This window comes from Sphaeramia orbicularis, chromosome 18 (assembly GCF_902148855.1).
Source record: "Sphaeramia orbicularis chromosome 18, fSphaOr1.1, whole genome shotgun sequence".
NCBI lineage: Eukaryota > Metazoa > Chordata > Actinopteri > Kurtiformes > Apogonidae > Sphaeramia > Sphaeramia orbicularis.
In genome coordinates, this window is record NC_043974.1 from 43,549,681 (window position 1) to 43,568,981 (window position 19,301).

The following is a 19,301-nucleotide window of genomic DNA, read 5'->3' on the forward strand; positions in this document are numbered from 1 at the left end:
CCTTTCCCTTTCCCCTTCCACTTCCACTTCCACAGCCCACTCAAACTTTACACCAAGTTACAGCCGCGGGTTTTCAGCTGCCACTCCACTAGACCGGCACGGCACGGCACGGGAGGACACGAGCACTAGTCTGTGTGGAGGGAATAAGGTGGACCTGGAGGCTAATAAGAGGCTCCCGGAACATGGAGTTACCCCCCCCCCACCACACACACCCCTCGTCCCCCCCCTCGCCACGGCCCCGGGGCCATCATGACACCGGCTCTGGCGCAGCTGATGCGCTTTGCTGTGCGGACATGACAAGCCGGGTGTCAGCGTGAGACCTCCGCGTGAAACACCCACGCCCGCCCCCTTCACCCCCCCCCCCCCCTCCAATCCCCCTGACACCAGTGTGACAGGTCAGAGTAGGACAGATGTTTACTTCCTCTGGGACGCACATCCATGAACACACGAGCCGCCGGTTCTCTGGTGGTGTGTGTGTTGTGTGTGTGTGTGTGTGTGTGTGGTGGTGGTGGGTGGGGCTCATTTTAGTTGCATTAATCTTGGTTTTGATCAGTGATTAAACACATGTGACATTCTGGAAGTTTCTCTGACAGTGAAAGTCCACGTGCGCGTCCCCTCCACATCCTCAGACGCGTCATAAACCTGTCAAATGTGCGTTACAATCGGATGCAAAGCGCGTCAAACTTGTAAATAACACCGTGGATGTGTGCGCGCGTGCGTGTGCGTGCGTGTGTTTTTCGGTGCAGATCGGAGCTGCTTCCGCTGCTTTGTCTTTGCTCTTAATGACCCGCCGCCATGCCTCCCAGACGCATGCGTTACTGTCGGGCTTCCCGTCGAGGACCGTAACCCCCCCACGACCTCTGGCAAGCGACCGCGGCGGTGGTCGGGGGTCCCGCTGCGGGAATTAACTCGGCGGCAGGAAAGGAGATGTCGTTCCGGTTGAACGCACCGCGGCGCCGCTCTCGTCGGCCTCCGAATCACCGGGTCCTGCGTGCGCGCCGCTGCCGCCCCCGGCGCACTGCACGGCGGCCGCACGGAGGCGCGGGGAAGCGGGGCTGCTCGGTTCGGCGGATGGGGCGGGAGTGAGGAGGTGGAAGGGGGTGGGGGGCGCGGAGAGGTGGGGTGTTGTGTGTGTGGGGGGGGTAGTCGGTGCTGGCGGAGGGAGCGCGCGCCGACAAAGGCAGGCAGACAATAAAAACCGACAGGACGCAGCCCAGGACGCACGGCGCAGACCGCGCACCACAGTTTGGTTCCGCTTTAACGCTTTGCTGCGTCTTCTGGAGCTGTGTGTGTGTGTGTGTGTGTGTGTGTGTGCGCGCTCAGGTCAGGCTGCAGGTTAAACCGTCCTCCCTGTGGCTCTGATCCGGCTCCAGGGGGAACAACCGGCCTCATATTTCTCACATCATTTCCTCTCGTGTCCTCAGTGGGTTTTAGAAACACTGGAAGTGTCTGTGATACTGAACAGAACAGGTTTAACCCAACTTCCATCAGTGACAGACCCTGAAAGGAAAAGAATATTTAACCCTAAAAAAACCCAAACCTTACACATCCACCAGCATCAGAACCATCTGATCTAAACTGTCTAATACCTGTTGATCCTCTAATTCTATCAATACATGTCAATAATTGGTGTAAAACAGTTCTTTATCTTTTCATGCATCAGATATGACCCATTTGGACGTTCAGAGGCTCTGTAGTTACCATGGAAACCCATCATCTTCTACAACATTGATTCCCCAGTCAAACCCATGCAGTTGGATCAGTGACAGTGGATGGACACACTGGGTTTATGTTCAGTTCATGATCAGTCACTTTTTCCTCAGTTTTGATATAATAACTGAATTTACTCTGAGCTTGAATGAACATCTACACGATCAGTGAATTAAATATAGGAAAATCTGAATCTGAATGCTTTATTAATCCCAGGAGAAATTGTGTGTTATAGTCGCTTCATTTAAGTAGAATAAAAGTAGCAGGACAGAAATGAGCAATACAACAGAAAAAACAACATAATATAATATATATATATATATATATATACACACACACAATATACACACACACACACACACACCCACACACATATGAAGCTCTAATACATGTCTATATATACAGTACTGTGCAAAAGTTTGGGTGGCCTTTAGATCAGTTGTTTTTGCAGTGTTGAAATGAACATGCATCTTTATTTCTGTCTCTTTTCTTCAATACAACAAGAAAATACAGGAAATATGTGCACAGCCTTAAAACACACACAAAAAACTGAACTAAATAGATTGTAAAGGTTAAAGTCAGTACTTATTCTGACCCCTGTACATATTGTACATACTTTACTGTAGTATGAACAGCAGGAAAAAAAGCAGCTTCTCTAAACCAAAGTGATCGTTTTTAGTCTGACCTTCCTTTACACTTAACATGTCTTTATTCCTTTTGTTCACTTTCAGTTTTTTTTTTTTTATTCCTGGTTTCATTCAACACATGCCGATGTTTCTAACATTTGAACAGGATCTTAACCCTTTCATGCATTAATTATGAGAACCTTAGTTAAGATTTTTCTCTTGAGTGTTTTTAATCCTCCATAGGCATGAAAAAAACAATGTGATCAAGTTGTTTTTTTCATGGAGTTACAAAAATGTCCATGCATTTAATTTTTGAAGTAAAAGAAACGTGTTTAAAACCCAGTATCAGCAATTGATATTAAAACAATGAAATAAAATCTGACATCTCACATTTTAATCTCACATTTTAACATATTCTAATGCTCATTATTACTCTGTTCTTGGAGATAATATGCAAAAAAACAAACAAAAGAAAAACAACTTTTTTTTTCCTTACAAATAACAGTTGATTTACACTGAAACATGTTAGTGCAGATCAGGTTTATCAAGAACAGCAAAGTTACAGTAATGGTATGAATTACAGTGTATAGGATGATGCAAAGCGTCCACTGTGTTGGCTGATATGGAGCTAAAACAACAAAACCCATGAATATACAGAGAACAGCTATAGAATAGCTGTCCACTGTGGTGACCATTATGCATGAAAGGGTTAAACTGTAATGTCTTTAAAACATGATTTCAGTTTGAACACAGGAACATTTTGTGATATAGCATCCTGTAGTGATCAAATAAAAATGTGTTTAGTATTTGTGCAGATTTCTGTTGTAATGCCACTCTTCTAGGAAATAATCTTTTAAAAAAGAAACAAAACCATTAAAAATTTGCCTTTTTAACAGTATCGTGATTTAACTTATCGTGATCCTAGTATTGTGATTTGTATCACCAGATTCTTGCCAACACACACCTTTACTCATGTCTAATATTATTATTTCTTTCAACAGGAATGAGTGACTTTAACCCTTCATAGGTCACTCATTGAAATACTATGAAATTCAGAATCCCAACCATAGTGTCATTGGACGTCGTCATCCACCTCCTCATCGGTTGCTGTGACAACAGTCTCCCTCCTCTTGCTATAAAATATCTGAGCAGCACTTGCTAAAAGTAAACACATGCAATAAAACAACTGTTATAAACCGACAAAACACACTCATACTCACTATTTACAGCTTCAGTATTTGTATAAAATCTGTCTGATTCAGTGCATACTTTTAGAAAAACCAACTTCTGTCTGGACCTCACTGAGGCACGGGATTAGACTCATATTTAACGTTTGAGGAATTACCAAAAATAGTCACTTGCCTGATAAAGGCAACACATTTTAGTGTTCAATTTCAGGTTAATATGAGTTAAAATCAAAGAGAACAAATCTATAATCACCTATTTTGTCAAATTTACCAATAATTTCTCTGCCTTTTCAGTTAATTTCTGTCAGACTTCTTCAGGGATCATATCAACCAATTAATCTGCTGTTTTTTTGCTGTTTTTCTGCACAAAACTATAATTATATTGTGTTTTAGACGAAGACACTTGGTGGATGTGTTCGTCTCGTCTCTGTAAATATTATATTCAGACTTTTTTTCCTCAAATCCTCCTGTTTTTAGGTCTGGTTGCAGGTTTAGATCTGGTTTCTCTCCATTTTCTCCACATAAACATTGTCTATTTTAGACTCTGTGATGATGTAAAATAGTTGAATAAATCACTTATGCTTATTTTGATTTAATTTGACCTTTTTATAACTCTAATCAGTATGAGCTCATAAAATGATCAGCTCTGATAATTTGTCCAGATTTCTGGAGCATTTCCGAACAATAAAAACAATATAAAGTTTATATTCAGACCATTTCAGTTGCTATAAACTTGGTTTTCTTGAATTGACTCATAAATATTCACATTTTACATCCAGACTTTCAACTTGACATTTATAGAATTCATAAACATAGTGGTGACATTATTTTTACAGATGATGGTATGAGATTTTAACACTTTCCAGCCAACTTTTTCCATTTACTCCATATATTTTACCATAAATATCTGTATTTTCTGCTCTTTATTTTGAATTCAGCCTCATTGCTGTTACGATGGTGTATTAGGGCCACATAAGAAAATAAAAACGCTTGTCGCTACAAGAAAGTCGTAATATTTCGAGAATAAAGTCATTATATATAATGAGAGTAAAGTCGTAGTTTTGTTAGATTAAAATTGTAATATTTTGAAAATTTGACAGCGTTTCCCATTTTGCAGCCAACGCCACAAGTGAAGCAGTAACTTTCACTTCTGTTGGACTCCCAGACTCAGAGGAGAATCCTCACAGTTTCTTCAGAAACAACAAACCCTTTAGTTCTGGTGTTTCCACCGATAGCCCTGCAGACCAACACTTCAGCAGTTTCTCCTTCACAAAAGAGGCCGTTTACTCCACATCAGTTCGGTTCTTATGACGAAACAAACCCAAACATGAGCAAACTCACTTCACAGTCCTCACAACTCTATTCTCATGAGTTTTTTAAAACTACAACTTTATTCTCATATATTATGACTTTATTCTTGAAATATTAGGACTTTATTCTCATCGTGACAAGTGTTTTTATTTTCTTATGTGGCCCTAATACGCTGTTGTATACTGTAGATTAAATGCATTTGAGGGGAATAAAGGCTGATTTAAAAAAAAAAAAAAAAAATTGCAAATCAATGTGTGTTTTCCCAACATAAAGACACATTTCAACCTAAACAGATGAAAAATGGCAAAAATATGTAAAATAACACTGTGTCTTATAACGTTGATGTGTGGCACTCAGTCAGCTTGGCTCTGTTAGCTTAGCTCTGTTAGCTTAGCTCTGTTTTTAGCTTGAAAATGACCACAGTAAAACCACAAATCACCTCTGTTTTCTGTTCGGTTTGTGTTGTCAGTAGCTGAACTAATGATTTATTGAACTTAGCAAAGATAAAAACATCCCATAATAACTTTATACCTTCATAAGCCTCAGAGTCAAACTCATCTGTGTAGAAGAAACGCTGACATTTCACATCAAACTCCATTCTTTACATTTACAGCCGAGTCCAGTGGAGAAAACGACAACTCTTTCTTTGACTCTGACAGTTGTTTCTTTCTGGTTCTCATCCTCAGTGACTCGCTACTCCCTCTAGTGGTCACATAAATTCACTTCACATCTGTACAGTTCAGCATGTCTTCCATCATCTTTGACAGAACTTCACAGATCTTTATTCTAAACACTGGTCATCTTTTTATATTAAATAGTTGAAATATTACATGTAGCTCATTTAGCTCGGATGCTAACGATACTTGTCAGAGCTAGAAGTTGGCGTCAGCATTTTCTTGACATATTTTTCCTTTATTTTTGGATTTGGCAGCGAAGTGAATTTAGTCAATATGGTTTTGGCAGTGAAAGAATCATTAAAAACTGTACGTGTCATCAGAATAACATGGGTTTTTAAATCGTGGGTCTGGGACTGAAAACTTGCGGATCTCCCGCTGTAAACCACTTATCTGTGTTCTATTGAAACACCCACAGCAGCTGTCAAATCCACTTAGACCGCACAGACAAACTGGATCGAATTTCCCACGTGTCACATTTCACGCGAGGTCAGAGGTCGCCCAAGCCACCATGCGGCTTTTGTGTGTGGTAATTACGCTTAGCGGGGATTAGCCGGCGGTGAGAAAGAAGCGTGTTCATGGGAATCATGTGACGGTTTGTGTCCTTCCCCCCCAGACGACGAGCCTGAGATATCGGACCGCGAAGTCCCATGTCGGAAGAAAGGCCGACCCAAGAAGAAGGAGGCCAAGAAGAAGGACAAGGAAGGAAAACCCGCCAAAGCCAAGAAACGCAAAAAATCGTAAGTGTGGAAAGGCTCTGATACTGGAAGCTTTAACATCTGATTCATGGCTTTAACCCTTTAACCCCTGACATGTCTGTGGTGAGCGTTCTGAGTGAATGATTTAGTTAAAATATCCATACAAATTCAACTGTTTGCTCAATAAGAAAATTTTCAAATCGTGCTGATATTTTATTTTATTTTTATTTTATTGGTTTGTTTAATAGGGACCATGCACATTTATGAACATTGCTGTATAAAAATACACCCATGTAAATATACCAGAATTAGTAAAAATAACTACTTTTCATCTGCAGTCCTTAGGCAGGTGATAGAATAGACCTTGTTCTTTCCACAGACCTCTGAGCATGCTCAGTTCACCCCCCCACCTGTGGAATGGGGGGTAAAACACAGAGCAGTGAGTGAGACCGACTCACTACAAAAACAGACGTTTTTTGTTTTTTTTTAACACTGTTTTCCATTTGTGTATGAGTTAGACCAGTGGTTCTCAAACTTTTTACAGTGGAGTACCCCCTGAAATAAATATTTTTAACTAAGTACCCCCAACTCTGAAACAAAGAGGCAAAATTTGTTCCTGTGCCAAAAGTATCTGTTTTTATTTTAAAACTTTGTAAATACTGCACCCCCCACCCCCCCCCCCCCCCTTTTCATGCATGTAAATGGAAGTATTGTGCTGTTCTTCTGTCTAAGATTGTTATGATTGTTGGTATTTGTATTATTCTGCATGTTTTGCTTGTTTGCATATATGTTGAATTTCATTGCACATTTGGAATAAATCACTAAATCAAATCAAATCAAACAACATATAGTTAACTAATATTTCAAACATAACCAATCTTTATAAGGCAATTTTGTGCAAAATATAAACTGAACATGCCCTCGTTCATTGCTAAGATAAACAAATTAAATGGTCATGAATGAATGAATGAACCTTTCATCAACAAAAATAATTACTTATCTACTCAAATAATCTTGAATAATATAAAATTGAAATGTTCTTAAAATGTTACCAAAGCTTAAACAAGATGGTTGACATTACTACTACTACTACTACTACTACTACTACTACTACTACTACTACTACTACTACTACTACTACTACTACTACTACTAATAATATATATAAAAAATTAATATTGAAATGAAATAAGGTCAGGAGTGTCTATTTTATTTTATGTTTATGTTTATGTTTACGCATTTGGCAGACGCTTTTCTCCAAAGCGACTTACAGGGGAAAACCAATTAAATCACTCAATCAATCAAATTTTATTTATATAGCGCCAGATCACAAAAAAGTTATCTCTTGACATTTTATATATAGAGTTGGTCAAAACCAGACTCTAAGTCAATTCTACAGAAACCCAACAGAATCCTCCAGGAGCAAACACTTGTGACTGGTGACAGTGGAAGGAAAAACTTCCCTTTAACAGCAGAAACCTGGAGCAGACCCAGACTGAGGAGGATGGCCGTCTGCCTTGACCAGTTGGGGTTAAAGAGAGAGTAAGAAGGGGAAAAAGAGAGAGCGATAGAGATAGAGACTGGGGGAGAGGGGGAGAAGGGGGGAGTAGGGGGAGACACATGGAGGCGGTTGAGGATAAGTGAGTGGTGATGATGAGGGCAGGGAAGAGCCGGACCACCGCAGCAGGTCCAGAGATAATCGTGAAAAATCTGTGGTTGTCCTGGGAAAAACCTTATTAGAATATTTAAAATGGAATGTTTGAAAGTGCTAGGATAGGAGGTGCTCTCGGAAGAGCTGGGTCTTCAGGAGCTTCTTGAAGATAGGCAGGGATGACTCTGTTCTTGTAGCACTTGGTAGAGCGTTCCACCAACATGGAACGACCCCTGAAAAGAGCCTGGATTGTCTTGTACAAGGTCTGGGGACCACCAGACTACGTTCCCCAGACGAGCGGAGTGGTCGTGGGGCGACATAAGCTTTTATTAGTGCACCTAAGTAGACAGGAGCAGACCCACGGAGAATTTTGTAGGCTAGGATTAAAGATTTGAATTTGATGCGGGCAGCTATGGGTAGCCAGTGTAACTCAATGAGTAGGGGGTGACATGTGCCCTTTTAGGCTGATTGAAGACCAGACGCGCTGCTGCATTCGGACCATCTGTAGTGGTTTGACAACACAAGCTGGGAGGCCCGTTAGAAGAGCATTGCAGTAGTCAAGACGGGAGATAACCATAGTCTGCACCAGGAGCTGGGTGGAGATAACCATAGTCTGCACCAGGAGCTGGGTGGAGATAACCATAGTCTGCACCAGAGCTGGGTGGCCTGTTCGGTTAGGTATGGCCTGATCTTTCTTAGGTTGAACAGAGTGAAATGGCATGATCTGGTGACAGAGCAACGTGATCCGTGAAGGTCAACTGATTATCAATCATGACTCCCAAGTTACGTACTACACTGGTAGGAGCCAGAGGTATGGAGTATATGAATGTAGTATATGAATGTATTTATTGTGTTTTATATTTCAGCATTAATTCTCATTATTTATTATGTATTCAGTACAAGATGACTTATTTAACCTCCTAAGACCCACTGTCCACATTTGTGGACAAGAGTTTCACAACTTTATGCAAAAAAAAAAAAAAAAGAAAAAACTGTCCGCCACAAACGACATTCCATAAAAATTTTAAAAACTGCATCTGAAAAAAACTGTTGCATCATGATGTTTCCAATATAGACACATATTTAATAAAAAAACAAAAAGCTTGTACTTTGCTGACATGTCCTGGGTCTAAGGAGGTTAATGTATTTTTCCCAAAAATGTCAAGTACCCCTGGGGGTACACGTACCCCACTTTGGGAACCCCTGAGTTAGGCAGTTATGCTATGAGGCTAATGATGTTGTTCTATATTAGCCTCATAGACGATGCTTAAAAATCTAAAATAATGTAACTGAACTCACATCAGTAACAGGTGAAGCTGGAGACTCGTCTTCTTCACCTTTGTGTTTTTTTTACTCCTCATCCTCCTCAGTTTGTCCAGACCCTCCTTCATGATGGTGTCCCTGAAACACAGCAAAAAAACAAACAAAAAAAACAAACAAACAAAAACACAATCAGTTGCTAATATAAGGTTATATTTCCAGTTCGTCTGAGGCGTTTCCATCCTCATGTGAGCTGTTCCTTAACCGTGTCCTCTGTGTTTCCTCCAGGACAGTGATGTAGACAGAGACTCGGACCGAGACCGAGACTTTGGGGAGAACTCAGACAGCATCGCCAGCGACTATGGATCTGGAGAGAAAAAGAAAAAGAAGAAACATAAAGAAAGGAAAGAAAAGAAAACCGAAGAAGAAAAAGACGACGGGGACCGAGACAGCAGTCAGGAGGAGACGACAAAGGTGACGCCATGGAAACAGACGTCCATCTATCGCATCACAGAGTCATGTATGGGCGGGGTTAGTTTGGGTTAACACTGGACCTGTGGGACTGAACCACTCACTGAGGTTTAGACCAGATACAGGGTTTGTATGGGTGCTTGAAATCCTTGAAAAGCCCAAAAAAGTCCCAAAAAATGTGAAGGTGCCCTGCCTTCACAAAGCCACAAGTCCTCCAACTCTGAAACCTTCTTGAGTTCTAAGCGGTTCTGAAAATGAATGAATGAACATGGCCAGAGTGGATTATAGACACATTCGTTGCTTATTTGGGTAATTTCTTGTTTGGTTTTTGGCGACACCAGCCAACCATCCAAAAAGTCTTTCCTCTGTCGTTGAACAGAACCATAGTTCAGTTTGATCTGGACCCAGACCACCTCGTTTGGTCCGTATGAAACTGAAAGGACCCGGACCAAACGAGGCTCCTCAGTCCTGGTTATTCTGGTCTGATTCTGGTGTTTTCCTTTCAGCAACCCATAGAACAGAAGACGTCGGCCCAGCTGGCGAAGGAATGGGGTCTGGAGGATGTTGATCATACCTTCACCGAGGAGGACTACAGGGAACTCACCAACTACAAAGCCTTCAGCCAGTTCATGAGGTACGGCGGTCTGACTGGAGGTCGACTGGTGGGAAACTGTTTCCTGGAGTTTCCTGTGAGTGATGGAAAACATATGAACGGTGGAGGTCATGAGCTCTGAAAGCAGCAGCAGTGGTGGATGTTGGTCCAAAAAGTCACTAATGAGTAGCATTTGACTTCCATTCATCCAAAAGTCTGTGGGTTTTTGGTTCGACTCATGAGATAAAGTCTGTGGTTAGCTTCGGTCATTTTTATGTTTTTGTTCCACGACACAAAATATTCTAATAAATGTCTTGAAAGTCCATTTGCTGATGAGTAAACGGTATCAGTGTGTCCTGTAGCGTCTCACTGTCGTCTGATTTGCTTAAGTTTGAACTAGGGATGAAAATGATCAATTAATCCATGAATCATTAGCTGGTTGACCTTATCGATCAATTAGTGATTAATTGATAATCGGCAATTTTCCTGAGAACCTGAATTACTCTTTCGATAGGGTCTATAAGAATAAAAGCTAAATAATAATAGAGGGAATGCACATACGTCAGTTGACTGAGTTAAGTCAGACTGAGCGGCAAAACAAACCGCTCAACATGGCGGAGCATAGCAGTAACTACAGCCAGACCGGGAAAAATGTGGAATATAAGATGAAATTAAAGACAATTGGACTGGACATGGATCCATACAAGCTACCAAACAACAAGTGTCTACGAACACTGATCTGGGAAAGAAATCACCTATCCTGACATTTATATGAACCTGAGTTCAACACCGGGAAAATCCCCAATGCAAAGGCTGAAAGCATCCAACAGACCAAGAGTTGTGTCCATCCTGGTCCTGGTTCATTAGAGGATTCCAGCTGGTGAGTGCTTTCATTCAACATACTATTGTTTTGGAGGTTTTGTGTCAGTGCAGACAGATTTTCTTGGCGGGGATTTTGGCGGTAAAGGCCCAGCAGTAGTGCTCACAGTTCACTACCGATTTACTGGAGTTGAACCCTTAGTATGACCCAAGTGAGTGGATGATCTACTGGTACTGTGGAGATTTAAGGAGAGTTCACATCAAATACTGGATCCAACACAGATCCAACAGCTGTGTGCTAGAGTACCCATTATGTGGAAAACTAGGTTAGCCTCAGTTTAAGCTAGTTTACAAATCATGTAGAGCACAAGGTTCAGAATCACACAACTGAAGACACAAACGATTCAGTTCTGAAATATAGAACTAAATGACAGATGCTAACATTAAGAGCTTTACCAAGAAGGAACGTCAGCCAAAACCAGATGGAATTTAAGGTATGATTTTACGCAAGAACACAGCATAAATTAACATTACCTGACACAAATCCAGGTTTGGTTGTCTGGATTCCAGTTCTTTCTCTGAATTGCAGCGATCCATCTGCTTCTTCTGTCTTTGGCTTTAGGTCGCCGCTAAAACGAGAGCTCCCAGTGCTTTTTAAACCTATTTGTGCGATCAATGGCACAACAGCTCTTCCCGATTTTTTAGATTGTTCTAAAGTTTTCGCAGTATTCAAGCCAAAGCTGCTACTCATCTCCCTCTTTCTGCCACTCAGTGGACAGAACCGTGGTGACTTCCGCTAGTGGTGACGTCATGTGCACCCTCTATAGCTTTATAAAATAACACCTTTGAAAAACAAAGTTTACAAAGTGCTTTTGACAGACAAAGCAGAGGGCACAACAGCAGGATACAAGACGCAAGTAAAAACACTAAAACAGAAGCAACACAGTAAGAGAGATGTGTGCAACAAACGCAAAAACATGACACGTCGAATAAATTAAGTGAATCGGAGTAAAGAGGGCAGGGATAACATAACATGATGCTGTCAAATCAATGTAAAAATGGAGTGAGATAAACATGTATGAGAATATAAATTAATAATCAAACAGGATGAAATTCAAATTTAAAAAAAAAATACAATTAAGATTAAAAGGGACAAACATCACATAAAAACAAGTCTATAAAAATGTGTTTTAAGAAGTAATTTAAAAGATGTCACTGATTCCGCAAGCCTTATCTCCTCGGGCAGGCCGTTCCAAAGTCGAGGGGCTCTGATGGAAAAGCCCCGGTGCTTTTTTCATGAAGTTTACATACTTCATGAAAAAAGCATGTCATATTCCTTAATGATTGATTTATTGAACCATTGGATACAGTACAGACAATGACATTTATGGAGTAGAACTAAAGAAATTCTGTAGAGAAATTCAATAAAATAAATGGATCTGAAGTGGGGCAGTTTAGAAGAAATGAGCATTTGTAACTTTGCATCACTACCTGACATGATGGAGCCAGAGTTCAGCGGAGATGCTGAAAGACCCAAGCAGAGCATTTACAGTTTATGTAGACCACAGAGGAATGTTTGAAAATGTAGTATTCCATTAAAAAAAAACAAAAACTAGAAGGACTCGGAAAGCACAGACCAGTGGGCAAGGCAGATCAGTCCCCCCCCCCCCCCCGGTCACCATCAAAATTGAATCATTTGTTCCTTGTGCCAGTATCAACATTTACTGAAATTTTCATCCAAATCCATCCATAACTTTTTGAGTTATCTTGCACACAGACAGACAGACAAATCAACGCCGGCAGAAACATAACCTCCTTGGCGGAGGTAAAAAGCGAATATCATTCCTTTAAGAGTTTAAAGCAGGGGTCAAATATACGGTCTGTGGGCCAAAACCGGCCCGCCAAAGGGTAGGATGAATTTGTGAAATGCAAAAATTATACTGAAGATATTAACAATCAGTGTGGTTCAAGTTCCACATTCAGTTCAGTCTGATCACCAGACTGCTAAAATACTATCATAATAGCCAACAAATACTGATAAGTCCAAATTTTTCTCTTAGTGTACAAAAAAAATATTTACATTTACAAACAATCCTTTAAAACAGTAAAATGTGACTAACCTGAACAAATCTGAACAACCTGAAATGTCTTCAGAGAAGTAAGGGTAATTTTATCAATATTCTGCCTGTTATTAAATGTTTAGTGTATTTGTAGATCCACTGTGATCTGTACATTATAATGTACATGTGGAAATGATAAACTGAGGCAGAATATTGGTAAAGTTACATTTATTTTTCTTAAGAAATTCCAGATTGTTTATGTTGTTCACATTTTTTTAAAGCATTTTCATTATGTCATTTTACTCTAAAAGTAAAATTATAAATGTTATCATTCATCAGTTGTTATATTATTATTTTACTGGTCCGGCTGGTTTGAGATCATATTGTTCTGTAAGTGGCCCCTAAATTAAAATGAGTCAAACACCCCTGATTTAAAGATTGAAACCAAAACGCTTAAGATGTTTTCCATTACTGAGCTCAGAGGCCGGACCAGTGGCTCTGAAGTCATTTATGTGTTCATTGGCAACGAAACACATCCGCTAAACTCTATGAAGTTACTTTGTAAAGTAGAGTAACTGAACATTTTAGAGCCTCAGGACAATAAAAAGTCACTTTAAACTCACATAAACATGCCTGCTAGCCTAGCAATGTTAATTTTACATACAACCCAAGTGAATATTGTGCATAATGAAAGGTTGGACACATTTTTCTCTGTTTAATGATGTGATTTGTTGTGTAGCATTGTGTTTACTGGCTGTCCTCTGATGTTGAATAGTCAGTACCACAATATCTGAATGTTCCAGTAGCTGCAACGGCTCGACTAAGTCTGTAAATGACACTAAACGTCATCCAAAAAACCTAAAGTTCATCTACTGATTCTATGTGTTTGCACCTTGTTGTGTTTTCTGCTCCTACTGCAGTGAGATGAGGACAGGTTTTGTGGAAGTCTGTTTATAAGTTGGAAGCTTAGTGGTGTCATTTGTTTATAGCCTGAGGTTAAGGTTTTGGTGCAGATCTTATCTTCCATATTACTCCAAAAGCTACCAGACAAGTCCTAGGGGCTTTTTGTAGAAGGAAGCTAGGCGATGCTAACGTCTGGGTTAGCATAAGAAACTGCACCTCCCTGCGTTACGTAGCCTCATTTGTCAGTTTCTTATTTATCTGTAAATTTCCAGAGTCTCTGAGACTATATTTGTCTTATTATGAAGCTGTTGAGGTTATTCATGAATGAATGAATGAATGGTTTGTTTTAATTTTGTACATTAACCATTGCACTTAGTACAATAATTATAATAAACATAAAAAACAAAAAAGGAATAGGCTAGAAGAAAAGCTTATTTTTTTGTGTATCCTTTTTAAAAAACCAAAACATGAACTTCCGCCATATCTCCATTTGAATAAATACCTAAAAATATCGATACAATACTTTTTAATATCAATACAGTATCATGACATGAAATATCACGATATATTGCAGAACCGATATTTTCTTACAGCCCTAGTAGACAAGTCAAAACCAGCATTTTAGTCAGAATAATGTGTCTTTATTTGTGTGAGTGACTGTATTTCACATTATTTTACACATTATTTTATATCATATTTTTCACATTATTTTATTTTTTTTAGTTTCATACAGAATGTACAGGGTGCAGGACTCAGAATGCACTGTTTTTGCAAATGTTAGCTAGCAAAAAACTGATTAACTTAAGCTAACCCTAGCTGCATGCATTAGCCCCGTATGGAAATGCCTCCGATAGTTCAAGCTCCATTAGCGCCATAGTTGTGGCGAATTCTACTCGTTGCTGAAAAATGCTCCCCCTTCCTAAGTCAACCATGAATAGGACAATTTGCACCAAATTCACCATCACAACTTGCTGAGAAATGCTCCCTGCTCACCCTGGCTCATTAATTTTTCTTCTTTCTGACTGTAGGGTATGAAATTAACTGTGAATTAGTCAACCTCTTAACACCATCATAGCTGTGTCAAAATTAAGTCAATAATATTGTGAGATATTGCAGTTGTTTTTTTTTTTTTATCTGTTTAATATTAAAGAATGTTCAAACTATAAGGTGTATAAAACTTTCAAAAGTTAAATCTTAGATACACAACACACAGCGGTGTAGTCGTCCCTGAAGAAGTAGGTATACTCTCAATTTTTGCCTTTTTTTAAGTAGGCCAGAAAAACACCACTTTAGAAACAGTGACATGTCAGACTACTCGATTTAGTTGACCCAAAAATCCATCAGTAGTATTTACTCACTATTATAAAATTATCATGACTTGATCAGGAGCAGTTTGTAGGTTTTACTGGACACACAAGCAGCTGCAGGAATGGAAATGTATTCAACATGAGGCAAACATAGGATACATTAGCCTTTCATAACGTTAGCCTACTCACATAGTTGAACTATTGGTAACAAAATCTCTCCTCTAAATGTGCAGTCATATGAGCAGTAGTTTAAAACAGTGACTCATTCTGAAACCACCTTCAAACTTCCCTCAGAATTATGTATTCCATGAAAGTCGGTTTTCAATATGTGTCACTCACTTGAAATATATTTATTCTGCCTTCCTCATTTGCATTTCCAATAATCGCGCATCTTTCAATGAGATGTGCAGTGACCTGTCAATCAACTGGGGTGGCACTGGCACCTGAAGTGTCCAGTCAGGTTCCAGAGGTGGCCGGTGCTAAGCAGAGCTCTGGCTCTGGTACTAAATTACCAATGTATTCCTCAACATGACCCACCTACTCTGCCTCTGATTGGCTCATCAGTCCTCATGCCTAAAGTTAACCAATGAAGTGAGGCAGCGAGTACTAGCCAATTAGAGGCAGAGGAGGGTGGGTCATGGCTTCGCCATCCTAAGGGAAAACATGGGCAGTTTGGCTCAGATATTACTTAATCCTCCATAATAGGGGGATTTAGAAGTGGGTATACCCAATGCTGACAGAAAAATAAGTAGGTATACTCCGTATACCACTGTATACCCTGGACTGCACTGCTGACAACACACAATAAAAACAGATACTGCCAAAAACTACATCACCCATGTTTGAGGTTTTTGAGTTTTGGACAGGGAGCAGAATTCGGCACCAGGTACTGCCGAAAACTGTATTCCCCATCAGAATAAGCTTGTGAAGCCAAAGGAGTGAAATGACTTTAGCAGCTCACATTTGGAGCTGCTCTGGTGTGACCGGGTGAATTTGGTGCACATTGTCCTCTTCATGGCTGACCTAGGAAGGGGGAGCAGTTTTTGACAGGGAGTAGAATTCGACACAACAGCCATTAGCACGACTACAGTCGAACTGGAACAGTCAAAACATAAAAACTAAAGTGCAATTAATTGTTGTTTCTAATATAAAACAACAATACATTGGTATAATTTATACATGGCAAAAACCTGCAAATAGTATGTAGTAATATACCGTAATTATTATTTTCACAGTAATTAGCAAACAATTTTACAGCACTTTACGGACAGCTTTTTTTGCCTGGTATTAACTGTCAGTTCTACAGGAAGTGTGTTCCAGTGTTGGTTCTGTCCATAGATGGTGATTTATTAAAGCAGTGTTGTTGTTGTTGTTGTTGTTCAGCAGTTACGTCTTGACATTAAGAGGCTTTCGATGCAGAAATATGATACCAGATCAGCAGTGCATGGTTCATATATCAGCAGGTTATGCTAAAAGTGGCTAAAGTGAGTATCCCCATACAGATGTTGGAGCTGGAGTCTGATTGGCTGGTGTTTTACTGGAAGCCTCAGTGACTCATGCCTGCTTTAACCACATACTGATACTGAACGTCTACCGTATCTCTGTCTGTTTGGAGACAAGACGGAGCTGTAGATCTGCAGAATAAAACCACAGGTGAAGTGATACGGCTCACATCAGACTGTTACTATGGTTATAGTCGATCAACAGGATTTAACCTTTTAACATCCAGCCTTTGCACAGACGTTCTGCAGAACCACAGACTTAAATGCATGGGTTAGACAGCATTTGAAAGGCAGCAGTTTTCAGTTTCTGACTTTAGAGCGTGGAATTAACACAAACAATGACAGTGATCAGAGACATTGAAGAAAACTGCACCGATACAGTGACATGTTGGAAATGAATGACTGGACTTGAGTCTTCTTCCTGTCTTGTGTTCATTGGAGTTATCAAACCATGTGAGAGGTTCTGGACATGAATCATTATCATCTGTGGAATGCTGCTGTAAGGCTCTAAACCAACTATTCCACTCCCATGGACCTAGAACAGTCCACCTGACATGTTCTACGGCTGCCTATAAATCAGCCTGGTGTGTCCTGACATAAATCACACCTTTGGTCCGTTTTAGACCTGGGGGGCTGATGTGTTCTAAATCACTACAGCAGTATTCCACCTGTCCATCATCACTGTCATACAAACACTGAAGCCTGTCTGTCAAGAGCAAACCATAATAGAACCCATGTGTTGAGTTTGGACTCTATCCATCAACCACCATCAGTGGGAACTTCTGTGTAAAACCTCCTCCAGGTGTCGGTTTAGTGTCTGTCTGTCGTTTTAATGTGGTCTATGTGTGTTTGGAAGTCTTACTATTCAAAACAGGCCCGTTATCTGTTAGACCTGGGGTGTCAGGGGCCACATTTAGCACAGTATGATCTGAAGTGGGCCAGACCAGTCAAATACTAATATAATAAATAAATAGATAAAAAAGAAAAGTACTCAGAGAGTGCAGACATCCGCCAAGGCAGATCATTCCCCCCACCCCCCCACCACCACCAAAATTTAATCATTTGTTCCTTGTTCCACTATCAACATTTCCTGAAAATTTCATCAAAATCCTTCCATAACTTTTTGAGTTAACTTGCTAACAGACAAACAGAGAGACAAACCCCGGTGAAAACATAACCTCCTTGGTGGAGGCAGTAAATCAATCAATCACAATCAATCGATTAATCAACCAATCGATCATCTTCACTATGTTTTTGAGTAAAAAAATTTAAATTAATCAAGACAATGTTTTCACCTATAAACTATCCTTTAAAAAATGTGAATAGCATGAACAACCATGAAAAAACTGAAATTTCTTGAGAAAATTAAGCACAATTTTAACGATGTTCTGCCTCAGTTTATCATTTCCACATGTTACAACTTAAAGATCACAGTGGATCAACAAATACACAAAACCTTTAATAACAGACAGAATATTGGAGAAATTACACTTCTCTTAAGACATTTCAGGTTCATGTTTGTTCATGTTATTCAAATTTTTTGTGAAAGGATGGTTTGTAAATGTAAATATTTTCATGGAATTTAACTTTTTTTTTTTTTTGCTGAGACAGATTCAACACATGGTGGTTAAAGTTAATGCTAGTCCTGATTTGAATTTTCCTCTTATTTCTGTTCCTGTCTCAGGCCGATGATCGCCAAGAAGAATCCGAAGATCCCCATGTCGAAGATGATGACCATCCTGGGGGCCAAATGGAGGGAGTTCAGCTCCAACAACCCCTTCAAGGGCAACGCCGCTGCTGTTGCCGCGGCGGCTGCAGCTGCCGCCATCGCTGTCGCCGAGCAGGTCTCTGCAGCGACCGCTTCACCTGAACCGCCGCCGCAGCCGCCACCAATCCGCAAGGCCAAGACGAAGGAGGGCAAAGGTCAGAGCTTAGTGTGTTCAATTGTACTGGGGTTGAGTCATGTCCTGTTGGAAGGAACATTTTAACATGTTAAGGCGAAGACACACCAACCTTTTGCAGCAGTCGGATGTCGTCGGGTGATCTGGCGAGGTCGGTGACATGAGTCTGTTTGGTGTGTTCTGTGTGATCGGACGTCTTTAATGTCGTCGCCAGTCTTTTTGGCCGATTCAACATGTGTAATCATCCACTATCCGTCGTTGAGTCAGACCAATCTGATTGGTGGAGGGATAGCCCTTGACTAATGAATCAGAGAACGAGAAGTTTCCGTGTGAATCCAGCTCTGCCAAGGTACTTCACACTATTACTGTCTTCTATAATAGTCCAGTCACTGCTCTATCATATCTGAATGAGTGCCAGTCAGTGTTGACTATGGACTTCATTCAGTCCATGAAGTGAACACTGATAGCATTGTTAGCATAGTGCGATTTCTCCTCAGTTTTTGGCTGCAACATCTTTCTTCTTCCACAAGAAGAACCCCAAGAGCTGACAACGCCAGTGTCTTCTTATTACTAACCATCCGTTCAACAAGTACAATAACAACAGCCCTTCTGGACTACTCAAACCCTAC

At 40.4% G+C, this 19,301-nt stretch overlaps 1 protein-coding gene across 1 annotated transcript in view; it reads left to right on the plus strand.

The window, feature by feature from the left end:
- LOC115439047 (chromodomain-helicase-DNA-binding protein 3-like) overlaps nucleotides 1–19,301 on the plus strand; it is a 104,067-nt gene that overhangs the window by 559 nt on the left and 84,207 nt on the right. The window contains 4 exon segments of the mRNA XM_030162942.1: nucleotides 6,125–6,248; nucleotides 9,406–9,591; nucleotides 10,095–10,222; nucleotides 18,456–18,694. Of these exon segments, the coding sequence (XP_030018802.1) occupies nucleotides 6,159–6,248; nucleotides 9,406–9,591; nucleotides 10,095–10,222; nucleotides 18,456–18,694 (643 nt within the window). The 5' untranslated portion in view covers nucleotides 6,125–6,158.